The sequence below is a fragment of the Lampris incognitus genome, chromosome 6, assembly GCF_029633865.1.
Source record: "Lampris incognitus isolate fLamInc1 chromosome 6, fLamInc1.hap2, whole genome shotgun sequence".
Lineage (NCBI taxonomy): Eukaryota > Metazoa > Chordata > Actinopteri > Lampriformes > Lampridae > Lampris > Lampris incognitus.
The window spans coordinates 26,055,928-26,083,595 of NC_079216.1; the positions used below are offsets into that span (position 1 = coordinate 26,055,928).

Genomic DNA, 27,668 nt, shown 5'->3' on the forward strand with positions numbered 1-27,668 from the left:
TGAATAGTTAAGACGTGGGGTGCCTGGGTCTTATATTGGGACCTGTAGGCTTTTGCCTCGATTTTAATTTCCCCTTCATTCACACGCTGACAAATTATATCATGGATGTAGTTTTCAAATGCATATTGCAAGCCTTTCTGTCTACTTCTCTCTGATATCTTCTTGCTTTTCCAGAAATTGGACGTCAATTCACCTGGAATATGTCACTGACATGACAGTAAACGCCATGTTAAAATTTCGCGGACGGACGATAGTTTGCCAAGCGTAGCAACAGTAACCAAGGGGGGCGGGACATCGCGAAGGGTGAATTGACTCGACTCCGTCTCCTCATTCCTGCACTCCCACAAGATAATGGATGCCAGCCGAACTTGGTTGCAGTATCAGGTGATGTAGCTGCATTACTGTAATATCCCATCGCCACAATACAGATTCCGTAGTGTTTGAAGCGACGTCACAATATTAGCTACTGCCATGTCCCAGCACAGATAGCAAGAGCCTGTGGATGACAAAGAAACCATTGCAGCTAACGGAGGGTCAATAAAAAGTAGGGAAAATCAAATGAGACAAAATTCACATGAACATTTATTATAAATACCAGGAAACAACGATTCTTCAGTAAGTCATATCTTTAGGAATCCTGGGGCAAAATTCTTTAAAGATTTTTAAATACAACTTACACCTTCTTTACGGTTCTGAACATCATCTCCAAAGAAACAACTTGTAAATGTTCTCCCTTGGATGTACAAGTTGCTCCATGAGCAAACAGTAACCAGACATGTCTTTTTAATGCTAAGAGATGCATATGTTCAAAACTCATTCTGCTTTTGTTAGAATTATTTTAAATTCTATTTTCCCAGTTTGGTAAAGACAGAACCATTTTAGATTCTATTAGTAAACGATTTATCAAAAGAAAACTGAAATTATTTAGCATTATTTAACAATTGTCTTTTTAATAAAGTTTTTAAATGGTAAACAGAATCTTTATTGAATCAGGTTATTCTTGCCAATTTCAACAACTGTAAGCAAATTAAAAAAAAAAACTAAGTCAGCCTAGATGTGTAAAGGATTAAGAGAACTATGGGGAGAGAGAGAGAGAAGAAAAAGGAAAGTCAAAATCAGAGGGAGGGAATGATGAAGACAGACGGAGAATGACAGAGACAGTGAAAAAAATGACAGATGTATCGTGTTCAATTTGTTCAAAAAAGTGAACCCAAGCTAAACCTGGACACTTAGCTAACTTGATGTTAACACATTCTGTTCGTATACATACAAAGTCCTGACAGTATACTGACCATAACGCCATTTGAAGCATGAGACATTTTTCCAAATAAAGTAACCACTTGTTGCATCTGTCAGGCTGCTGTTTTTTCTGATTGAATCTTTTGACCTTCATTTCATCTTACATCACTGTAGATAGTTTTCTACTCTACCAATTTCATGAAATAATTCAGAGGTCTAACCAGTCAGACCCCAAACAGTCGTAACACTCAACAGGCATTTGGGGGTTTCCAGTATGTCAAAAAACTTCCTACTTTACCACTTTTGATTGCAATTTCTGGAAACAGCTGACTGATGAGCAGGGCGAACAGAATTCGGAAGGCAAAATGTCTTGCTGACTCTCTGTAACATCAAAAGCTGCCACACTTCATACAAGGTTTTAACATGAGTATTTAACACCATTATTTATAGGATATAGTAGTTTCATCACATCCTGCAAATACCTGCCCCAATGACAGACCTTGTGTCCTTCACAATAAACTCCGATTTAAAATGAGAGCACTAAAATATAGACCAGAAACCCACAAAGTGCTTTATGTTATTATCATCTATATGAGTTTGTCACATGGTGGAGGCACATGACAAGTTTTTTCCAGAATTATGCCCAAGTGCACAACAAATGAAAACATCTTGTGTAGAAACTTCGACTTCCTGTCTTACAAAATGATAGTTCTCCTGATCTGTTTGTGTGTAGTTGTTCAATTTAAACTAAAGAGGAGCATCCCAGAAAGGAAGAGGCACAGTGAGTGGGGCTCTGGTATGGGCAAAATCATTTGATACTGATACTGACTGGTTCCAGTGAATGGTTTAAAAAAAAATTATATTTGCTTTTCTCAACACAGTCAAACCATATTATTTCCTCTATATGAATGATCATAAGATATGAAGTAGTTATTGATGTAAAAATCCAACATTTTTAGATTTTGGTTGACTTTCAATACCTTCAAAAGAATATGAAATAAATAAATAAATAAATTGAATTCAATGCTGATAATTACAAAAAATCCTCATCCCTTACAAGGGGAAATCAATGAGTCAAGACACTGAAACTGTCCAAGTTTGGTGTTGCTAAATTAACCATATTTGGAACTCAACAATTTGCAAAGAGAATGTCAACGCTACCTAGAAAGCATTACCAGCAATATACCTGCAACCAGAATCATAAACATGGTTCATATCTCCAATGCACCTTAGATTCATTACTGTATCTAAGACTGAAGAGTTCAGGTTTATATAAGTGTGTGCACCTGCACATGCTTGTCCATATCTTCTTAGATGTGCTTAAGTGTTATGGGTGGTGATGTATCTCTTTCTGTGCGGACAGTTAAAGAGCCCTGTGGTTTTCCTCTTTAGCAGGATGTAAGATAATTGCATAAAGGAGCTTGCAGATAAGTAGGAATTTCTCCATTGAGTTTGGCTGAATCTGTTCTTCATCTCTTATCAGTTTTTTCTTTCCCTCTGCCCCTCTCTCAGAGTAGGTTGTAAATGGGACATGTTATAGAGGATGGAGATAAATTAGCAAAGGATTACAGGATTTTATCATGGTTTTACAAAACTCCTTCCCCTCTCTCCATCTTTGGCCTCTTTCATCCCCATCTCCTCTGGCCAGACCATGGGTTCCATCATCATCACAACATTGTACCACCACCCTCACAGTTCTGTTGATTGGTTTGATCACTTGGTTGAGGGGGGAATGGAAGATAGGGACGTCCATGTCCTGATTGGTGGAGAAGGAATAAGTGTGTCAGGAGACGTGTGCAATCAGTCTGACGCGGGTCTGGATGTCCTGGCGACACAAAGGGCACGTCTCCAATTGTAAGGCACACTCCATACATATGCCACTAGAAAAAATACAGGTCAAAAGCAACAAGGGAACAGGGGGGGAGAGAGAACGGGAGAGAGAGATGATTAAGTCAAGTAAAATTAATTCACAGTGCCTTAGCATGAAAATTTGTTCCAAAGCGTTTTAGTGTTTAAAGCATATTAGGCATGCACACACACAAACTCACACTTGCATACATACACACACCTTTACAATCAAATGTAAAAACCTTTACATTTAAATGCATTAATACAAATCCAGACAATTAAATGCTGAAGAGCAAAGATATGTTTTAGCTGTGTCTAAAAGGATTCGACCTATTCAGCTGATCAGCTGATTCAAGGCAAGGCCCCAGTCACATCAACACCGGTGAACATAACATTTTTTTGTAGTTTGGATATGTTTTTGTCTTTGTGTTGCACTGCTGTGGGCTGGGTGAAACAATATTTCGTTTCATTTCATGTACGCAAATGCATGAAATGAAACGACAAATGTTCCTGATTTAGATACAAGCGTTGGATTATTGAGACAAACATCACAGCCTTGTAATCCTTTGGCAGTGCGGTGGCAACTTTTGGATTTGATTATTAGGGTCAGTATACTCATGGGTTCAGCTTTTTTAGCATACTCATTAGCTGACTTGTCCAGTGCATTGATATCAGTCTGCATTCTGGCCCTTTTCTCTTTAGTTCAAGGGCCTTTCTATTGAGGTCTATAGTTTTGTTCTCCTTAACCGACTTCTGGTCATCCAGGTAATTATGTTACCTCTACCTTGCACCTGCAACTGAGATCAAGAGCTATTTGGTGATCTGGGGCCTCATTTATAAAACTCAGCGTAAATTCCATCCTACAACATTGTGTATGCACAAACCTTAGAATCTACAAACAAAAATATTCAGATCTATAAAACTGTGTAGCACACACCTATATGCATTCTTCTCATTATGAATACCCACCTGCATTGAATTGTGCACGTGTGTACTCCTTCCCCTGTCTCAGAATCATCCATAAATGGTAAATGTTAAATAGCTCATGAATATGCTAATGTTTCTAAGAAACGTTTTTTGGACGATCATTGACAGAAAGATGGAGACGTTGACTTTAACAAAGTGCAAGATCGAGGTCCTCATCACGGAGTTTGAGCACCGTAAAGGTATACTCTCTGGGGGCCTCAGTAGAGGCATCTCAAACAAATGAAATGACTTGAACGGCAACATGTCACAGCAGCAGTGAACAGTGTTGGCTCCACACTGGGAACTATTGCCAAAGAAAAAAAATGTACTTAGTGGAATGTGTACTGTATTAAAAGAACTTGCAAAAAAAAAAAAAAACCCCATACCATTTGTCTGGTCTGTTCATAGATCGCATCACTTGTTCACATAATGCAATTGCTGGAAGAGCTTGTTCTTTATTTATAGGGTGATCCTGGTCCATGTCATCTGGCACAATGTAAGCAGGGCAAACGATTTGAACGTCTATTGAATGGTAATGCTTGCAATTGACAAAGCAAACTCGTTCTCATTTGGTGCTTTTATCACAACATGAGTGCAGTCAATTACTCAAATTACATTTGGAAAGTCAGACACTGCTGTAAATTGCATTTTGATGTTGGCCTCCTCACCTACTGTATAAGGAAACCTTATATAACGAGGGGTCATTTTGATAAGGCAATTCAAGATGGCTGGCATAACAGCACGTAGGGATGGCTGCAATATTCCAACCCTATCAGCCACCAGTTCGTGTTGGAACATCCCAGTTGCCAGAACGCCCAGGGAGGTCAATAATTGGACCTGCACAGGGATGGACCTTTTCCGCCGGGTGGGTCATTCCAAGCTGGACCCAATTTAGCGCAGAGTTCCAAGAGAATGGCTTTTGGTAATCTGAATCGGCTTATTAGCCATTCATCATCATGAGCTAGGAAGTCATCATGGTCTCTGAACATGCAGTCATGTCTAAATCTTCTATTTGGCAAGTCTTCAAGCAATGCCAAAGCAGCCAGAATTTCGCATTTACACAAGTCACCATGAGCACTATTTACAGCCCTTGTGCCAATCAGCAAGAATGATTTTCAATATCACGTTATAAAACAATCATAGACTAGTGGCCAGGTGGTGGTGCTTTCATCTGTTTTTTCATCTGATGACTGAGCTTTAGTTCGTGATCACACTATCAGGCCTCACATTTCACAGGCCTCCTATGTCTGAAAACCTTGCATAAGCTCTACACATAGGTGAAAGGATGCATAGAAATGCACACCTTTTTCTGCATAGAATTTTTCTACAAATCCTGTTGAGGTGAAAGATGCGTACCTTTCACCCCCATTCATGGAACTTTTTTTGTGCGTAGCAACCTTAATAAATAAGGCGCCTGAACATTAGTTACATTCCCCACAGACCTGACATGGTCAACAAGGTTAACCCAAACTACTAGTGAGATCTCCTGATTTTCAGTATCAACTCTGTTGAATGAGAATCCTTACTCACCAACGGCCTGACCATGAGCAAGATCTAAAAGAACCTTAACCACAATCTACAGCCTAGAAAAAGCATGTTTTGTTCCCATTTTCTCACACAAGAGTGTCCATTCTGCCTGTCTTGGGGTTGAACTCTAAAGTTGGCTTAATGGGCAGCAAAATCACAGAATCCCTGAAATCCCACAGGATGTCTTCATTCAATGACTTCGCCACATGATTAGCCTCCACTAGATGCAGTATTCTTTAATTTGAGCCATGCACACATCCTTGGATCCAGCCATCTCATCTTGGGTCAAGGCACTGCATGCCTCTCACCATTTAACGGTACAATAGGGCCTTCTTCTGCAGCTTCTCAAGTGGTGAAACCAGAAATTTCTTGCATCCTATCTTAATTCAATTAATTTAAATGTTACCTGCCTCTCATATTTCTTTGGTTGACTTAAGCTGGTGTCAGGTGGTTTCTGATCAAACTCCTAGATTAACTTTGGGGGTGTCCTTATGGAGTGTCTTCTACTACTACTACAACACTTGGCTGCTCCCATTAGGGGTCGCCACAGCGGATCATCCGTTTCCATTTCTTCCTGTCCTCTGCATCTTCCGCTGTAACACCAGTCACCTGCATGTCCTCCCTCACCACATCCATAAACCTTCTCTTTGGCCTTCCTCTTTTCCTCTTCCCTGGCAGCTCCATATTCAGTATCAGAGGAGGTGCTAGTGCAGCGACCAGGACGCATACCCACATCCGGCTTCCCACCCACAGACACGGTCAATTGTGTCTGTAGGCCATCTAGGAAAGGTACTACTCCTGTATTTTAGGAATTGACCGATTATCGGTCTGGCCGATTTTTGGCTTAGATATTTGTCAATTTTCCTATTATTGTTATCGACATATTTTTATTGGCCAGCCATTTTTTTAATCGCATATTGAAGATGTTTATTATTTCCTTACACACAGAAAAAAAGGTTTTGAAACAATCACATGAAGAGGAGAAATGTAAAAAGAGGAGAAAGGGGAAACTTGTAGAAAAACAGCAAGCAAGAATGTTCAGGGTGTTTGTTCAAAAGCATAACTACAGTATTATCAGGAGTAAAATCTATCACACTCCAATAAATGCAGCAATCAAATTTCACTGATCATAAGATAGTGCCTTGAATATCACTCACTTCATTTTTATCTTTTTCAAATATTTTCTATTAAACATATATGTCAATTTAAAGGCAGCCTTGTGTTGGAGTTTTTGTTGCTGTACATTTTGGCACATTTTTTACATTTACTGCAACTGAATATTAGTCCCAAATATCGGCTATTGACCTCCATAACATAAACTCCATAACTACATTCTCTCAACCGCAGAACATCCATCAGATTCTGTGGATGTGTGGCATAATAACATGCACTGCATAGGTGCACTTATGCGAAGGAATACGGACATTCTGCGGTTGAGAGAATGTAGTTGCACATGGGAGGGTTTTGTCCGTGTCCTATTCCTCAACTTCCGTTCCAGCTACTCCTGCTGAATCTCGAAACTGGGAGCACACAGACTCCCATCTACTGCAGGTAATACACTGACTATTGATAAGTACCTCATGGAACCCCACTTCAAAAAACACACAGCACATGAGAGAGAAACAAAAACAATGTCTAACAGAACTGTCCCATAGTATAGTGGAAGTGGACCGTTCATATGCTGATTCCCCAACACCTGAGCTTTATAAGAAAAAAAATATTATTAAAAACAGAATTCGACAATCTCTCCATTAAAAAACAGAACAATTCTTTAAATCAAAACAGACATTTTATGAACATGGAGAGAAAGCTGGAAAACTCTTAGCCCATCAGGTTAGACAGTCCACAGCCGCTAACACTATTCCTGAAATTTGCACAGCAGCTGGGGTAAAGACTACTAACCCTGACACCATCAATAACCAGTTTAAACAATTTTATATTTACCTTTATAGTTCAGAACCACTTTTCACTTTTTTAGATGGTCTGACCATACCAAAAATTGCCCTTGAGGACAGAGCACAGATAGACGGAGAGATATCAACAGAGAAAGTGATACAAGCAATTAAATCTATGCAGATGTGACACTCACAATTGTGTTGTCACAATTTAAGTTATTGTATTTGATATATTGTTAGTAGGAGCTAGATTTATTTCATTGTTATGTAGACTAAGTATTTCTAATGTATTGCAGCTGCAATGTGTCTCCACGCCACAAGGGGGCGCGCTGGTCTGGCAGAGTATTGTGTTTCTATAAGTGTATTGCAGTGGGCTCGTGCCTTCAGACGTCACCAGCCTGCTCAACAAGTCAACCACGTCTCCTGTTTTATACTTTCTTTCTGTTTAAAACAGACCCACTTTCCTGTTACCGGCCCCGCCCCTTACCTGGGACCTGTAACACAGAGCAACAAAGCACCGGGTCCGGATGGTTTCACAATTGAAATGTATAAAGAATTTGCTATCAAGCTGGCACTGATACTTAACCAGTTGTATCAGGAAATTTTTAACCAACAGAAATTACCCCAAACTATGATGCAGGCAATCATATCAGTGTTACCTAAAAAAGACAAAGATCTCCTACTGTGTGGCTCCTATCACCCTGTAAGCTTGTTGAATTGCGACTACAAAATCCTTACAAAAATCTTGGCCACCCGTATTGAAACTGTAGTCCCAACTGATGTTAACCCTGATCAAACTGGTTTTATACCAGGCAGGCAGTCATTCTATAACACGCGCTGCCTATTTAATGTACTGTACACACCACATTGCGTAGAACAGACAGAAGTAGTAATTTCTTTAGATGCGGAGAAGGCATTTGACTGCATTGAATGGCAATATCTATTCACTGTTCTAGAAAGGTTTGGCTTTGATTCATCATTTCTAGCATGGGTTAAAATATTATATTGCTCACCGACAGCCGCAGTGCGGACAAATAATATTATTTCTGATTATTTTAGGCTCCATAGGGGCTGCAGACAGGGCTGCAGCCTCTCTCCTTATCTGTTCAATTTGGCAATTGAGCCACTCGCTATACACTCACCGGCCACTTTATTAGGCACACCTGTCCAACTGCTCGTTAACGCAAATTTCTAATCAGCCAATCACATGGCAGCAACTCAATGCATTTAGGCATGTAGACATGGTCAAGACGATCTGCTGCAGTTCAAACCGAGCATCAGAATGGGGAAGAAAGGTGATTTAAGTGACTTTGAACGTGGCATGGTTGTTGGTGCCAGACGGGCTGGTCTGAGCATTTCAGAAACTGCTGATCTACTGGGATTTTCACGCACAACCATCTCTAGGGTTTACAGAGAATGGTCCGAAAAAGAGGAAATATCCAGTGAGCGGCAGTTCTCTGGGCGAAAATGCCTTGTTGATGCCAGAGGTCAGAGGAGAATGGCCAGACTGGTTCGAGCTGATAGAAAGGCAACAGTAACTCAAATAACCACTCATTACAACCGAGGTATGCAGAAGAGCATCTCTGAACGCACAACACGTCGAACCTTGAGGCAGATGGGCTACAGCAGCAGAAGACCACACCGGGTGCCACTCCTGTCAGTTAAGAACAGGAAACTGAGGCTACAATTCGCACAGGCTCACCAAAATTGGACAATAGAAGATTGGAAAAACGTTGCCTGGTCTGATGAGTCTCGATTTCTGCTGCGACATTCGGATGGTAGGGTCAGAATTTGGCGTCAACAACATGAAAGCATGGATCCATCCTGCCTTGTATCAACGGTTCAGGCTGGTGGTGGTGGTGTAATGGTGTGGGGGATATTTTCTTGGCACACTTTGGGCCCCTTAGTACCAATTGAGCATCGTGTCAACGCCGCAGCCTACCTGAGTATTGTTGCTGACCATGTCCATCCCTTTATGACCACAGTGTTCCCATCTTCTGATGGCTACTTCCAGCAGGATAACGCGCCATGTCATAAAGCTCGAATCATCTCAGACTGGTTTCTTGAACATGACAATGAGTTCACAGTACTCAAATGGCCTCCACAGTCACCAGATCTCAATCCAATAGAGCACCTTTGGGATGTGGTGGACCGGGAGATTCGCATCATGGATGTGCAGCCGACAAATCTGCAGCAACTGCGTGATGCTATCATGTCAATACGGACCAAACTCTCTGAGGAATGTTTCCAGTACCTTGTTGAATCTATGCCACGAAGGATTAAGGCAGTTCTGAAGGCAAAAGGGGGTCCAACCCGGTACTAGCAAGGCGTACCTAATAAAGTGGCCAGTGAGTGTAGCTCTTAGGGCAGAGGATGGCATTAAAGGTATCTCACGAGGCAGTAAATTGCATTAGGTATCACTTTATGCAGATGACCTTTTGTTACATATAGCCAACCCAACAGAATCCATACCAAGACTATTACTTACCCTGGATAACTTTGGTCGCATTACAGGTTATAAGAAAAACTATTCAAAGAGCTTGCTTTTTCTGATTAAACACACTGATAGAGACTACTCTAGCTTTCCATTTAAACTTGAACGCAATGTATTTACATATTTAGGAAGTCACCTATTTAGGAAGTCACCTATGAAGTCACCCATACAATGGGGAAGTTATATAAGCATAACTTTAAAACACTAATAGAACGAACAAAACAAAAATTTAAAAAGTGGTCAATGCTACCAATTTCATTAGCGGGCCGCATTAATATAGTTAAAATGACAGTCTTACCCAGATTTCTCTATCTTTTTTAAATGATTCCCATATTCATACCTAAGACAACTTTTCAACAATTAGATAGATTAATTTCATCATTCATCTGGAACAATTCAAACCCCAGGATGAAGAAAACATACTTGGAGGTCCCTAAGGAGACAGGGGGATTAGGCTTGCCTAACTTTGTTACTACTGGGCTGCGAACATTGTAAAACTTTTACATTGGGCATTTACATATAAGAATCAACAGGGTACAGATTGGGTTCACATGGAACTCTTATCCAATCCTTTACCGATATTCACCTCTCTACTACCACATAATCGTAACATACAAATAACAAACCCGGTGGTTAAAGCTTCACTTAGGATATGGCTACAGTTTAGGAGGCATTTTGGATTAAAGCATGCTAGGGGACTTTTTCCCAGTAGCAAATAATCAGTTCTTCTCGTCATCTGTGTTAGATAATTCATTTCAACATTGGCATAGACATGGACTGGTGTTTTTCTGTGATCTATTTAAAGACGGAACATTCACCTCATTTGAAACACTTACCAAAGACCATAACATACCCAGATCCCATTTTTTAGATACCTTCAAATCTGTAGTTTTGCCATGAAAGTGTTTCCCTCATTTCCATATCTGCCACCCAGGAGCCAATTAGATGTTATGCTAGAGGTGGATCCCTTTGGGAAAAAAATGGATCTGTATAATTTACACGCTGATACAGGGATTAAAACAGATATCCTGGGACAAAACAAAACTGCATGGGAGAGAGATGTGGGTATAGAGCTTTCTGAAGAGGCATGGCGGGACAGCTTAACTCATATACACATTTCCTCATTGTGTATACTACATGGTTTAATTCAATTTAAGGCGCTTCACTGTCTTCACTACTCGGGGGACAAGCTTGCCAGAATCTTTCCCACCACAGACCCTGGGTGTCCGAGGTGCAGCCATAGTCCAGCCTCGGTGGGACACATGTTCTGGGCATGCCCCTCTCTCAACAGTTATTGGGGATATATATTTAATGTATTCTCACATATCTATAAACAGACCATAACCCCTGATTTTCACACAGCCATTTTTGGCATACCACCCCCTAACTGTAAGGTCACAACTTTGCAGGCAAATGCTCTAGCATTTGCTTCATTGCTAGCTCGCAGACTTATCCCATTTAACTGGAAGTTGAATAAAGCTCCATCATTTTGCAGGGGTTAAGGGAGGTGCTGTCCTTTCCACCTTTAGAAAAGCTCCGATACAAAATATGTAAAACTCGCAAAAACTTTACTTTGACCTAGAATCCTTTCATAGACTTTATTGAAGGTTTTCCCTTTTATTGAATGTACTTTTTTTACCTGGTTGTAACAACAATATTTATAGGTATATGTGTACAACTTTATATCGTCTTCAAAAATATAGTTATTATGTGGAATTGGAATAACAAATCCCTGCATAGTCCTTTTTTTTCCTTTCTCTTGAGCCTTTGGGGTAGGGGGGGGGGATTTTTGATGTTGTTGTTGTTCATGTGTCTTGTATACCTGTTCCAAAAAAACTTGAAAATCGAAAAATAACGTTTTCCAAAAAAAACAAAAACAAACAAATAAATGAACAAAACAACAGTCATTGGCCGATTGTGAAACTGAACCAAATATTTCCACAAACAACAAAGGAGTCATGTATTTCAATAGTCTGAATAATTTTAGTTTTGTGAAAAGACATATTTTGTTAGTTGTTACTGATTATAAGACAAGCACACATACCCATGTCCACAGGGTCGCAGCTCAGTATCGGCCATGATGTCACAACACAGCGTGCAACAGTTGTCTCTGATGCTCACCTGTTTTAGCAAGGCAAGACGCCGGTGTCTGGGGGGATCAACACACACACACACACACACGCACGCACACACGCACACGCACACACACACACACTGACAATATTGCACAATATTTTGTACACTGCATACATTGAACATTGCACATGTATATACATATAGACACACAGACCTGTTTATTGTATCTATTCCTATTTTATCTTATTTTATTTTTACTTTTTTTATGCATGGTACTCATGTTAAATTTCTTGTCTTCAATCTTCCGCTTGTGCTGCTGTGTCAAATTGAATTTCTCTTACGGTGGATCAATAAAGGTACATCTTATCTTAAGTAATTGGGATTTAGGTACAGCTATGCATGCATGTTAAACACCGGCCTTGTTTCTTCTTACCTAGGCAGAATGATCTTTTCATTGGGCAGCAGAGAAGCAAAGTCATTGAAGGTGCTGAACTTGACAGAAGGTGGATGGCGGAAAGGCTTGGCTCCAAAGTTAAACTCACACTGCTGGTATGACATGAAACTGGCTGCTGCAAAGAATCCAGACCTGAGAGATGGAAGATGAAGTGATGAAATCAAAAAGATTGGAGATGAAGAAAGGAGGCTGAACAAAGAGGGCAGTACATAGAAAGAAAGAAGGAAGAATGGAGGAGAGAGGGTGGAGAGGAGGGAAAAGGGGTGTGGAGAGAAAATTAGGAAAGTGTGTTGTGCATGTTTTAGAATGCGTGTGTGAGAGAGAGAGTGAGTGAGTGAAAGTGAAAGAAGACAAATAGACAAAAGAGCAAAAAGAAAGCTAATAAAATAGGGACAGATGTGGTGGTGAATACTCTAGAGTGCTCAAATGGCACATGATATACATGTCTCTGCTAAGGAAATTACTCCTGAAAACTTGCAGATCAGGGACCTGAAACTTCATCAATCGAATAATGCAACCAGAACCTATACAGGGTGTAAATGTCTTCACTACATTAACTCTTGGCAATATAGATTCTCATCCGGCTAACACCAGTAGGCCTCAACTTTATCTCATATTGTGGTTTTTATTTTCGTGAATCAAAGTGAACAGTGCAAATTGCAGCCATCTTCATAGCGTGCAGTGCGCACAGGGCCTGGTGAGTGCACTTTTGGTATTTCCATGGCAGGAAGGGCTCAGTACACCATGGGCACATTTGGGAATAGGACAGGATTAGGAGGAATACATTATCAGCAGGTGTGGTGGAGGCTGGTGTTGAATGAACCAATCAAATACCTTATTTTCCCTCCATTTTTACAAACGTCTTTGTGCCAGAGAGCCCTGCCAATTTGATGGAAGCATTGGACGTGATAAAGTGCAGTACAGAGCTTTCCATACACAAAGTTTCTTGAAGAGCACTGATGTTTCTATGCAGGGAAAAAGAATCGCCAGGAAAACTTAAACCACATTTTATTTCAATAAATCAGTCAGAAAACAAAAACAGGATATAATGTGCAAATATAAGGTTTCATGACAGAAATTCTCAAATATAACATACAAACTAACAACTTAATTTTCATTTGATAGTTGATAGGGCATTGATGCTACCGAACAGTTTACAAATGGCTGGATATATCACAATCCAAAAAAACAGCATTGACCTTGTCTGACGACAATCAGAGTAAAAAAAAAAAAAAAACCCCCAAAGATCAATTTTTCCCGATACCTAATAAAAAAATAGGTGTCTGAGAAATTTGTGTATTTTGTATATATATAAGAAAAAATCAAAGAAAAATGTATAGGTACAGTGTCACAGCCTCTCGCCCTTGACATCAAAGCGATCGCCCTTGACACCTGCTACACCAGCTGACACCTGCTATGCCAGCTGACACCTGCTACACCAGCTGACACCTGCTGACCCCCCCTTCACCCCGGCAATCGCCCTCACCCTTAGAAGGCCTCCACTATGGACCAGTCTTCGCTGGAACGTCGCCATTCATGGACTTCTGCCTGCCTGCCTACCTGCCACAGAGCCACCTCCTGCTCTACCCCCGAGATCAGTCACTTCAATAAAGATTGGATTCTTCCCTTACCTGGTTGTCCCGTCTGCTTTTGGGTTCTTTCCCGATACGTGACAGTACGTTCCAGCCACTATGGACCCAGCAGACCATTCCACCACAGACCTGGCCACGGTCTGCCAGGCTGTAGCCAACCAGGAATCGGTCCTTGGCCAGCACAGCCAGGTGCTACAGGGGATGGCTGACGCCCTCCGTGGGCTCAGCTCAAAGATCTCCGGAATCCAGACCCAACTTAGTGCCTCCGCTAGCCCGGGATCGGCCCCTCCAGCTCCGCCACCCCCAGCGCGATCTTTCTCCGCCAGGGTTCCCGCAGCGTTGCCGACTACTCAGTTGAGTTCCGTACGCTATCAGCGGAGAGCGGATGGAACAACAAGTCCCTCCAGGCCGGCTTTTCCAACGGGCTAAGCGAATCCATAAAGGACGAATTGGTTTCCTACCCCGAGCCTGGAGGGTTGGAGGAATTGGTTACCCTGGCCATTCGTGTGGACAACCGTCTCCGGGAGCGGAGGCGAGAGAGGACGCGCCGCTTTCCTGGTCACAACAATTTACCACGGGCCACACCCCCAAACTCTGGGGGCCGAGCTTGCTCGACTGAGGTCGCCGTCCTCCGAGAAAGCCCGAGGCATGGCTCCTCTCCAGCTTCGGAGCCGATGCAACTCGGCCGCTTCCGGCTCAACCCGGAGGAGCATCAGCACCGCTTCACCACAGCTCCTATCCTCATCCAGCCAGACCCAACCAAGCAGTTCGTTGTAGAAGTGGACGCCTCTGAGATTGGGGTGGGGGCGGTCCTTTCCCAGCGCTCCAGTGAACACCCCTGTGCCTTCCTGTCTCGCCGTCTCTCCCCAGCTGAAAGGAACTATGATGTCGGGAATCGTGAGCTCCTGGCGGTGAAATTGGCACTGGAGGAATGGCGACATTTTCTGGAGAGGTCTGAGCTTCCTTTCATAGTGTGGACTGACCATAAGAACCTTGAATACATCCAGTCAGCAAAGCGACTCACGTGTCGTTTTAATTTTTCTTTGACGTACAGACCTGGCTCCAGGAATGCCAAGCCCGATGCTCTGTCTCATGTGCATGGGGAGGAGTCTGAGCCCAAGCTCCAACCTGACACCATCGTTCCCTCTACCTGTGTGGTTGCGGCTGCGGCTGTCACCTGGAACATTGAAAGGGAGGTCATGGCAGCACAACAGACTCAGCCTGACCCAGGTAACGGTCCCCCCGGGCGCTTGTTTGTTCCAGACGCTGTTAGATCTAGCGTGTTGCAGTGGGCTCACTCTTCCAAACTTACCTGCCATCCTGGAGTAACCCGTACCCTAGCCTTCCTCCGCAGGCAGTTCTGGTGGGCTTCCATGATGGAGGATACTGGGTCTTTTGTTTCTGCCTGTCCTGTTTGTGCCCAGAATAAGCCCTCCACTCGGGCCAGTGCCGGTTTGCTGCGCCCCCTGCTTGTTCCACACCGTCCCTGGTCACATCTGTCCTTGGATTTCGTCTCTGGTCTGCCCGCCTCCGAAGGTAACACCGTTGTACTGACTGTCGTTGATTACTTCAGTAAATTTGCTCACTTTTTGCCCTTGTCTAAACTGCCTTCGACCCGAGAGACTGCGGATCTGCTGGTCAGGGAGATTTTCCGGGTCCACGGTCTTCCCCGTGATATAGTGTCTGACCGTGGCCCCCAGTTCACTTCTGCTGTCTGGAAGGCTTTCTGCTCTGCCATCGGTGCCACCGTCAGTCTGTCATCGGGGTTCCATCCTCAGACCAACGGCCAGGCCGAGAGGGCCAACCAGGCATTGGAGACTGTCCTCCGCTGTCTGGTGTCTGCCAACCCATCCTCTTGGTCCTCACAACTTCCCTGGGTAGAATATGCCCATAACACCTTGCCATCGTCTGCTACTGGGTTGTCCCCTTTTCAATGCCTTTACGGCTATCAGCCCCCCCTTTTTCCTTCTCAAGAGGTAGACATTCCGGTTCCGTCTGTCCAGGCCCAGGTCCGTCGGTGCCGTCGGACCTGGCAGCGAGCCCGTGCTGCACTACTCAGGGCCTCCGGCCGTTACCAGCGCTTGGCGGATCGTCATCGCACCCCTGCTCCGGACTACTCCCCCGGTGACCAGGTATGGCTCTCTACCAAGGATCTACCCTTGAGATCGGATGCTAAAAAACTGTCCCCCAGGTATATTGGTCCCTTTCCCATTGTCAAAGTCATTAACCCCTCTGTGGTCCATCTGAAACTGCCCCGCACTCTCCGGGTTCACCCTTCCTTCCATGTGTCCTGCCTCAAACCTGTCTCTACCAGCCCTCTAGTTCCTCCGGCCCCCCGGCCCCCACCTCCTCGTATGATCAACGATCATCTGGCTTACACCGTTCGTCGTCTCCTGGACTCTCGTCGCCGCGGTCACGGCCTGCAGTATCTCGTGGACTGGGAGGGATATGGCCCGGAGGAGAGGTGTTGGGTCCCTCGTCGCCTTGTCCTGGACGCGAACCTCATCCGGGACTTCCACAGGACGCACCCTGACGGGCCTGGTAGGTCGCCCGGTGGCGCCCCTCGGAGGGGGGGTACTGTCACAGCCTCTCGCCCTTGACATCAAAGCGATCGCCCTTGACACCTGCTACACCTGCTACGCCAGCTGACACCTGCTGACCCCCCCCTCACCCCAGCAATCGCCCTCACCCTTAAAAGGCCTCCACTATGGACCAGTCTTCACTGGAACGTCGCCATTCATGGACTTCTGCCTGCCTGCCTACCTGCCACAGAGCCACCTCCTGCTCTACCCCCGAGATCGGTAACTTCAGTAAAGACTGGATTCTTCCCTTACCTGGTTGTCCCGTCTGCTTTTGGGTTCTTTCCCGATACGTGACATACAGTCAAAATTAATGCGTTATTTGTGATTAATTTGAAATATTTAACACATTAAAAAATGCAATTAATGCAGCTGCGTTTTGTTTGCTTCATGTGCTGGCTGTTTCACAGGCATATCAGGGGACCTAGCTAACAGATGACGTTGCAGCAACATCACCAGTAAGTGCCCATTTGCTCACTGCAACATTACCTTCTGGTAAAGTTCTTGTGATGTTACAGCAACGTTTTTAAGCGAATGTTGCCATTTGGTCCCTGGATAATGTCATCGTGACACGCCTTGGTCAGTTGCAGACATTATCTTTGGTACTGTGAACATTGGTGGCATGCGAGCTCCCTCCTGCATGGAGAGCTGTCTTTTTCCCCTACTATGCTCTTTGCTGGATTGTTACGGTGCATAACATTTGTCTCCTCTTTCTCAAATCAGTAGGCCTCTCATCCCCTCATGGAGAACATTAGATATTCTACTATTCTGTGCCATTGGGGCGCATATGGGGTCCTGTGATGTGCTATTATGAATGTCGCGATTTCACAACACTTTATATTCAACTGGCACTTAAACATGCAACAATTTTAAAAAAAATGATCATCTATATTAACGCATACACTGTGATGGACTAGCGGCTTGTCCAGGGTGTCCGCCTGCTGCCCAATGACTGTTGGGATAGGCTCCAGCATCCTGCAACCCTGAAAGCAGGATAAGCGGTTTGGATAATGGATAGAGTCAATTTTGATGGGCTTGATGGTTTTATTGGAAATCAGTAGATCACAGAAGAGAGTCTGTGTTCAAAGTTAAAAAGATGCTATTAAACGATAGCTTTTGAATTTAAATATACTTCCTTTGTATTGATTATAAATCAATTCCATGATTTAACATTTGAATATCCATTATTATGTTTTTTATACTGGGACGTATCATCAGTGACGTTTCCTGAGGGCCTCGGATGTTTTGGGTCTTTCAACATCATACACCCTTGCTCAGCTGACCCAGCCAGGGTTGATCAGCCCTGGCTTGTGTCCCAGCAGCATTGGCTCATAGATCACTCCTTCTGATCCAAAGCCATCTATCTGGAGGCCCTCTCTGCAGCTTCCATTGTACACTTAATGGCTTTCCTTTTTGCAGCCCCAGTGATGGCAAGCTTCAGTCTTAAGAAGAAAAGATAAATGGTGTGATTAATTGCTTATATTTTTTAAATCGATTGATAGCCTTGATATATAAAAAAATCTCCCTCTCACCCTTTTTCGGGTGGTGTGTGTCTTCCTCAAGCTTGGGTCCTCTACCAGAGGCCTGGGAGTTTGAGGGTTCTGCACAGTATCTTAGCTGTTCTCTGACTACCTCTTGTGGACAGATGTTGTTCCTGAAATCTGCTGGACCCACTCTCCCAATTTTGTGGTCACAGCCCTACTGCTCCTATTACCACTGGGACTACACTACGGTGATTTCACCTTCCACGTCTGATCTAGTGATGCCTTTAGATCTTGGTATTTCTCTAGCTTCTCATGCTCTTTCTTCCTGATGTTGCCGTCGCTCAGGATTCCTACATTGATCACTACAGCTTTCTTCTGTATCTTGTCGGCCACTGCAATGTCTGGTTGGTTAGCCAGCACTTGCTTGTAAGTCTAGAACTTGAAGTCCCACAGGATCTTAGCTCTGCCATTCACAACCACCTTTGACGGTGTCTCTTTGAACTTTGGGGCTTCCAGTCTATTCAATACAGATGTTCCTGTACACTACCCCAGCCACTTGGTTACGCCTTGCAGTGTATGCTTTCCCAGCTAGCATTTTACACCCTGCTACTAAATGATGGACTGTCTCAGGGGTGTCTTTGCTCAGCCTGCATCTTGGATCTTGTCAAGTCAAGTATAGTCAATTTTATTTGTATAGCCCAATATCACAAGTTACAAATTTGCCTCAAGAGGCTTTACAGCAACACAACATCCTGTCCTTAGAACCTCACATCAGATAAGGAACAACTCCCTAAAAAAAAACCTTTAACAGGGAGGGGAAAAAAATTAGGAAGCAACCTCAGGGAGAGCAACAGATGAGGGATCTATCTCCCAAGACGGACAACATGCAATGAATGTTGTGTTTACACAATTTACAGAATACAACATTCAAAGAAGATAACAGAATTATAAAATATATGAAGAATATGATAAGGAGGATGCTAAGCAGTGTCCCGACACCACCGGAAAAGCCCAAGACCTGAGTCACGTGACCAGCAACACCATGTTAAAAAAACAGTCACACATCTTAGTGAGAGAGGGATATAACATTAAAACAGGATAACAAAATTATATGGATTTATAAGATATATAAAAAGAAAATGTGATGAGGGGGATGCCAACAGTGTCCAAGTGGTGACCATCATCACCATGGAGACCTGGGAGGAGGACAGACAGCATGTGCACACAAGGGAGACTCACATCACACCATTCACACACAGAAAAAGAGAAAGGAGAAGACATCATTCAGAGAGAGAGAAAAGACTTGTGAGAGAAGAGAACAGTTTGCAATAGTCAATAATCTATATGCTATAATCTCGTCGGCAGAACAGTGTTTGGTAAATTAATTGTGACAGAAACCGACCTGCCATGCAGTACAGGTCGTGAAGCACTAAACTAAAAGCAACTAATTGTAGGCTAAGGCAAAAAGACGAGTTTTAAGTTTGGATTTAAATGACTCAACAGACTCTGATTGTCTGATGGCAGCAGACAGGTTATTCCACAAGAACGGGGACTGACAGGAAAAGGCCCTGCCACCAGCTGACTTCTTTTTAACGTTGGGTACACACAGCAGCCCTGTATTTTGAGAGTAAAGAGCTTGAGATGGAATGTACAGTTTAAGGAGATCAGAAAGATAAGATAGGGCAAATCCATTTAGGATTTTATAAGTCAGCAGAAGCACCCTGAAGTCTGATCTAACATGGATCAATGAAGGGAGGCAAGAATTGGTATAATATGGTCAAATTTCCTAGATTTAGTTAAGATTCTCGCTGCATCATTCTGAACCATCTGAAGACTTTTAGTACTAGCATTTGGCAGACCTGAAAACAGAACATTACAGTAATCAAGTCTGGATGAAACAAATGCATGTGTTAGAGTCTCTGCATCAGCCATGGACAGGAAAGACCAAATTGTAGCTATGTTCTGTAAGTGAAAAAAGGCAGTCTTGGTAATTCCTTTAATGTGCTTATCAAAGGAAAGGCTGGGATCAAATATAACTCCAAGATTTTTGGCTGCCACACTTTGTGAAATCACAGAGCTTTCGATTGTTATCGTTACTTTTCAAGCAGGGCCAAAGACCAGCATCTCGGTTTTATCCGAATTTAAAAGCATAAAGTTTAGTGACATCCAATTTTTTCACAGCAGCCAAGCAGGCTTCTAAATTAGTCATTTGAATATGATCATTAGCCCTTATAGGCACACACAGCTTAGTATCATCAGCATAGCAATGGAAATGTATTCCATGACTGCATATGATTTGCCCAAGAGGTGAAATATAAAGAGAGAAAAGTAGACAGCCAAGAACTGAGCCCTGAGGTATGCCATATTTAACGTCAGAAAATGTTAATGTATATTATTATAGCAGACACAAAGTGTTCTTCCAGATAAGTAGGAATTAAGCCAAGAGAGAGCTAAACCAGAGACACCAAAATTACAGTTTAATCTGTCTAATAATATACATTGATCAATTGTATCAAAGGCTGCACTGAGGTCCAGTAGTAGAAGCACAGAAGTGGAAATGGAGTCCATAGCTAGTAAACGATTGTTCACCACTCTGGTCAGAGCAGTTTCAGTGGAGTGACAGGCCCTGAAAGCCTATTGAAAAAGTTCATATAGATGGTTTTCTTCTATATGTGTCTGACATTCTTCTGTAAGAAGTCGGGTTGTTGTGACGCATCTAGTGTGGTGGTGTAGTGCTCTGTGCCTGTCACGTCTCACTCTCAACCTTCACCGATGGCTAGCAGAAGTGCGAACAGGAGAGCCAAGCACGTAAATCTCTCCCTGCCAGTACATAGCCTCTCCAACAGTAAGCCCAATGCAGTGCCTCCTCGTGGCAACACACGGAAACTAGGTACACCTTGGACCCTGGCTGAACTACAACGGACTCAGAGGAGGTCTGGCCCTTAGACATGCTGTACGCAGACCCACCGGTGCATGGATATTTCCTGATGCCCACGAAGGAGCCCCACAGCTATGGGTTAAATAGCACCACTGCCCTAGTGGTTACCTCGGGAGGAGGAATAGGCTACGGGAGTAAACCCCTACAAAAAAATCAACGTCTACAGTGCTGTTGTTTTTTGTTTTTTTGTTTTTTTTCGTGTGTGTTTTTCTTGCCCTTTTGTATCTGTTTAAGCTGGACAGTACTTCTGGCATCATGTGTGGCTGCCGCTTCTCCCTCTCGTAGCCTCCCCCCTTCCCGTCCACCCCTGTATGTTTGTGCTATGTTTTTTTGTGCTGTGTTTTTTTAAGTAGAGATTTCACCACAGCTGTCTTAAATCTGCTGGGAACAGTGCCAGTAGTAAGTGATAAATTAACAATGTCTAGCATTGTAGATCGTTGGAAAGGTCAGTGGTCTTTAAAAAGTTTTGCTGGTAAGGGGTCAAGTTGGCAAGTAGTTGGTTTAGAAGCTGACACATGCTTAGTCAAGGTATCAAGAGGGATAGTCTCAAAAGCTGTAATAACAGGGATGATCAGTGACTCATTGTATAGATATGAATTTGGTAAGACAGGAACTGCAAGAGTAGATGGAGTTGAAGAACTAATTTTAGCTATGATCTCATCAACCTTATTGCAGAAAAAAGTCTAGAAACTCATGGGCCGTGAATGACAAGCAGCTAATGCGGCTGGTTTTTAGTAAGTTTAGATACAGCGTCAAAGAGAAATCTGGGGTTATGTTTACTAATACTAATTAAGTGACAGATACACTGCTTTTGCAGCAGATAAGGCACACTTGTATTTCAATAAACACTCATGGCAAGATAGGTAAAAAACTCGTAGTTAAATATTACATTACATTACATTACAGTCATTTAGCTGATGCTTTTATCCAAAGCGACTTACAATAAGTGCATTTAACGTAGGAAATCAGGAGAACTACTAGTCATCAGAGGTCATAAGCACATCTTCTCTCTAAACAAGCATGTAAGAGCAAAACAGTGTTAAAGTAAAAGTGCAAGAAAGATTTTTTTTTAAACGGGTGAATACAGTAAGTGCTAAGAGCAAGTAACAGGGTAGTAGTTCTTGAAAAGGTGAGTTTTCAACCTGCGCTGAAAGATGGGCAGCAACTCCGCTGTCCTGACATCAGTGGGGAGTTCATTCCACCACTGTGAGGTCAGGACAGAAAAGAGCCATGACCGGGTCGATTGGCAGCAGGGGCCTCTGAGCGACGGAGCAACCAGGCGTCCTGAGGCTGCAGAGTGAAGTGGTCAGGCGGGGGTGTAGGGCTTGACCATGGCCTGGAGATAGGATGGAGCTGTTCCTTTCTCTGCCCTGTAGGCTAGCACCAGAGTCTTAAACTGGATGCGAGCAGCTACTGGGAGCCAGTGTAGGGACATGGGAAGGGGAGTTGTGTGGGAGAACTTAGGGCAGTTGAACACCAGACGAGCTGCAGCTTTCTGAACAAGCTCCAGGGGTCTGATGGCCGACGCCGGGGCGCCAGCAAGGAGGGAGTTGCCATAGTCCAGCCGGGAGATGACGAGAGCCTGAATGAGCACCTGTGCCGTCTCGTCGGTGAGGAATGGGCGAATTCTCCTGATGTTATAGAGGGGAAATCTGCAGGAGTGATCAACCGATGCAACATTTGCAGCAAACAATAGTTGGTCATCCAGAGTCACACCCAGATTCCTCGCAGTCCGAGTTGGCGTCACCACGGTGTTATCAATAGCTATGGCCAGGTCTCGGTGCGGGCAACCTTTCCCCGCGAGGAACATCGGCTCTGTCTTGTCCAGATTGAGCTTCTGCTGGTGTGTCACCATCCACTCCAAGATCTCAGTCAAGCATGCAGCAATGCCTGTCTCTACTTGTTTGTCAGAGGGAGGAAAGGACAAGATTAGCTGGGTGTCATCAGTATAACAACGGTAAGAGAAGTCATACGAGTGACTAACAGAACCCAGGGATGTTGTGTATAGGGAGAAAAGGAGAGGACCCAGAACCGAACCTTGTGGAATGCCTGTAGTCAGTCTGCGATGCTCCGACACAGTTCCCCTCCATGTCACCTGTTAGGAGCGACTTGTCAGGTAGGATGCAAACATTGAGAGTGCAGAGCCTGTGACACGCAGCCCCTCGAGGGTAGAGAGGAGGATCTGGTGAGTCACGGTGTCGAACGCAGCTGACAAGTCCAGGAGAATCAGTACAGAGAGAGAGTTTGCTCTCGCAGCGTACAGTGATTCTGTCACTCCAAGGACAGCCGTCTCTGTCGAGTGACCCACCTTGAACCCAGACTGATTGGGGTCCAGACAGGACGTTCGAGAGTCTTGGATAGAAAGGGTAGAAGGGAAACCGGTCTGTAGTTTTGACGTCACCTAGCTACTAAGGCTCTATAATGCCTGCTGGCAGAACCCATGCCTTCTTCAAGACTTCAAAGATGCTTTGATTGTGACCATCTACAAGACGAAGGGTGAACAAAGCGATTGTGGAAACCACCGTGGGATCTCACTTCTGTCAACTGCTGGAAAGGTCATGGCTAAGATCATATTGACCAGATAAAGATCCTTTCAGAAGAAGTGTTGCCTGAAAGCCAATGTTGTTTCAGATCTGATAGATCCACCACAGACATGATCTTCACCCTGAGACAACACCAACAGAAAGTGACCAAACAGCACCAGCCACTTTACATTGTTTTTGTGGACTTTTCAAAAGCGTTTGACACTGTCGGTAGAGAGACACTGTGGAAAGTGCTAGAGACTTATGGCTGGCCCCAGAAACTGTTCAGCATCATCAGACTTTTCCATGATGTTATGACAGGGAAAGTATCAACTGGAGGAGACATCAGTGATGCTTTCAACATCAAGCACGGAGTGATGCAGGGATGTGTACTTGCACCGGCCCTATTCACGTTATATCTTGTTGCAGTCCTAGAAACAATGTCGCCCAACTTGAGAGGTGGTTTGTACATCAGGACCTGAACAAATGGAAACCTCTACTATCTTGCAAGACTCAAGGCGTCTACCAAAACAAGAGAACTCTGTGTTCGAGAGCATCTCTATGCAGATGACTCAGCTCTGGTTGCCAATGATCCTGGAGAAATGCAAAAAATAGTAGACCGCTTCTCTTCAGCGGCTACCCTCTATGGAGTGAAGATCAACATCTCCAAAACAGAGCTTCTGTACCAGCCTCCCCCTCAGAAAAGCCCTTCAGAAGGTCAGCCCAGTATTTTGGTTAATGGAGCAACTCTGAAGCCCACTGAGTGCTTTAGCTATTTGGACAGTGCTTTGACAGATACAAACTCCTCTGACTTAGAAGTGGACAGAAGATTCCACAAAACCCTTTGGTGCCCTCCACAAATGACTTTGGTCCCACCATGACATCAGGCTTACAACAAAGATCAAGGTTTACAACACAGCTGTTCTCCCGTCTCTACTATACTTCACTGAATGCATGACCCTGTATCGCAAGCACATCAAGAAGCTCACCAGCATACAGCTTCATCATCTGCGAAAGCTGCTGCAAATCAGATGGGAAGACAAGGTGCCCAATGTGGAAGTATTGAGACGTGTTGGTACTGTCAGTGTTGAATCCCTACTACTACTACTACTACTACTACTAATACATTTTATTTGTAAATGCACTTTACATTTCAGAGAAATCTCAAAGTGCTATAAAACAATGGATAAAATACATCAACAATAATCAGTACACAGTGCAAGTTAAAAGTAATCACAAAGGCGGCAAAAGTGCAGTCATCCACAATCCGTAATCATAGTCCGTGAAACAGAGTCCATGGTCAAAACCATTTAAAAAAGGCATGGGAAAAGAGGTGGCCTGGCTAGGAAAAAGCTTTGGTGAACAGATAGGTTTTGAGGTGTTGTTTGAAGGTTTCCACAGACTGTGGTGCCCTCAGGTGGTCTGGGAGGGCATTCCGCAGCCTGGGGGCAGCTGAGGAGAAAGCCTGCTTCCCCATGGTTATCAGCTTCCACTGTGCTTCTTGGAGGAAGTTGGCATAAGAGGAGCGAAGGGTACGTGTGCAGGTTTTTGGTGCAAGGAGCTCCTTGAGGTAGGAGGGGGCATTTCCATATATGCATTGGTGGGTGAGGAGGGAGATCTTGTACTCAACTCTGAAAGATATGGGGAGCCAGTGAAGTGATTTGAGGTGGGAGTGATGTGATCATACTTGCGCACCCTCATCAGCATCCTAGCAGTGCAGTTCTGGATGTACTGGAGCCTCTGAAGACAGAAGCTGGGGATTCCGATGAGGAGTGCGTTGCAGTAGTCCAGCTTGGAGGAGACAAAGGCATGGACAAGCTTTTCTGCATCTATCTGGGAGAGCATGGGACGGAGTTTAGAGATGTTCCTGAGATGATAGAAGGAATTTTGTCAGAGGTGTTTGATGTGTGTCTCAAAGGTGAGGTGGGGGTCCATTTTAACCCCCAGGTTTGTGACTGATGTGGAGAGGGGGGTGTTTTGGCCGGAGAAAGTAATGCTGGTGATGGATGATGACTGGATCTGATGAGGTGGACCAATTTGGATAGCTTCTCTCTTAGAGCTGTTTAACTGTAGAAAGTTCAGCTTCATCCATGCCTCTATCTCGTCCAGGCAGGACTTCAGTGTGGCCAGTGGCAGAGGTGTGAAGGGAGTGGGTTTGGTTCTGAGATATAATTGTGTATCATCAGCATAGCAATGGAGAGCTATTCCATGCTTACTGATGATGTGGCCTAGGGGGATCATGTACAGGGTGAAAAGAGTGGGACCCAACACCGAACCTTGTGGAACACCGCACGTGACATTGTGAGTCTGAGATTTTGCCTTGCCCAGGGCAACATACTCAGTTCTGTCAGATAAGTAGGAGGTGAACGAGTGGTGGACAGTGCCAGAGAGACCGACGGTGGAGTGCAGACGTTGGAGGAGAATGTTGTGATCTATGGTGTCGAAGGCCGCTGTCAGATCCAGGAGGATGAGGAGGGATGAGGAACCAGTGTCAGCTGTCATTAAGAGGTCATTCGTGACCCTGACCAGAGCTATTTCTGTGCTGTGGCCAGGGCGGAAACCGGACTGGAACTTTTCGAACAGATTGTTATGTATTAGGTGGGTCTGGAGTTGAGCGGCGACTGCTTTTTCTAAGACTTTGGAAAGGAAAGGAGTCTCCCAGCTCAGATGGGCCGGCCATGTGAGAAGAATGCCAGACAAATGCCTACCAAAAGAGGGTTTCTATGGGGAGCTGCGCCAGGGAAAAAAGGAAGCAGGGAGGCCAGAAGCTATGCTTCAAAGATGTGCTCAAGCACCGCATGAAGATCTGTGGCATAGATGACTCCAGTTGGGAGACAGTGGCCCTGGACAGACAGAGATGGCGCTCCACAGTAAGGCAATTGAGAACAGCTGTTGAACAAAAGTGACAAGAAGCCTATGATAAGGCCCACCATGTAAGACATAACAGACCAACTCAACATTCATCTGTGACAAATGTGGATGATATTGTCACTCTGGCCTGATAACCCACAGGCATGCTTGCCAAGCTTAAACTGCAAACTGCATCACAGTCATCATCATTTCAATGGACTGCTGAAGTGAGTGGCAGGTGGGGAGACACGCTGAACAGGCTGCCATGACATCACACGGCCAACACACACACACACACACACACACACACACACACACACACACACACACACACACACACACACACACACACACATATTCACACCTAGGCACAATTTAGTAAGGCCAATTCACCTGACCTACATGTCTTTGGACTGTGGGAGGAAACCGGTGCACCCGAAGGAAACCCACGCAGACACGGGGAGAACAAACAAACTCCACAAAGAGGATGACCCAGGATGACCCCTAAGGTTGGACTACCCCAGGGCTTGAACCCAGGACCTTCTTGCTGTGAGGTGACCGCACTAACCATTGCGCCACCATGCCACCTGATCTGATATTTATGAAACCCAATTTAAGCATCTTGTGGAGGTGATCAGTAGTAGGCAGAACTTTAGAGATAGCAATAGGTGAAATATTAATTGGAATAAGACAACTTGTTGACAATTTTGATGACCAACACTTTGGATGATATGTGGTCACTTTTTTGATAAAATTAGATGTTTGGTTCTGTAGAATATTAGGTACTTTGTTGCACATTTCACCAACACCAGTGGTAGGAATGATTATTAGATTATTGTGATTCACACCTTTAGGAGAGGAGAGCTTGGGAGCAATACAGCAGGGTAGGGAGACGGTCTCAATGTTATAGACCAAGCTCTCAGTCTGATAATCTACACTATAAGAAATTCCTTGACTAAACATATTAATTAAACTACATGACTAAATGTAAACAGCTATCTAGTATATTGCTAGACAATACTGATATTTCAGTTATTCTGTATATTTCAGCAACCCTGAACAATTATTTTCAATTTTTATAGACATAAAGACACAATGAAAATGCTATAAACTGGGAAAAACTCTAAATTTTACAATTCTGGACATTTCGTCTCAAAATCAATCATTTTGAATGCAAGCCACCCAAAAAATCATGAAATCCTGT

General features: G+C 43.9%; 1 protein-coding gene across 1 annotated transcript in view; it reads right to left on the minus strand.

Annotated features, from left to right (window-relative positions):
* Positions 1 to 570: 570 nt before the first annotated feature.
* rspry1 (ring finger and SPRY domain containing 1) overlaps positions 571 to 27,668 on the minus strand; it is a 320,762-nt gene continuing 293,664 nt past the window's right edge. The window contains exons 13-15 of the mRNA XM_056282268.1: positions 12,479 to 12,631; positions 12,014 to 12,118; positions 571 to 3,119 (exon numbers count right to left, since the gene is read on the minus strand). Of these exons, the coding sequence (XP_056138243.1) occupies positions 3,023 to 3,119; positions 12,014 to 12,118; positions 12,479 to 12,631 (355 nt within the window). The 3' untranslated portion in view covers positions 571 to 3,022. The remainder of the gene's footprint in view (positions 3,120 to 12,013; positions 12,119 to 12,478; positions 12,632 to 27,668) is intronic.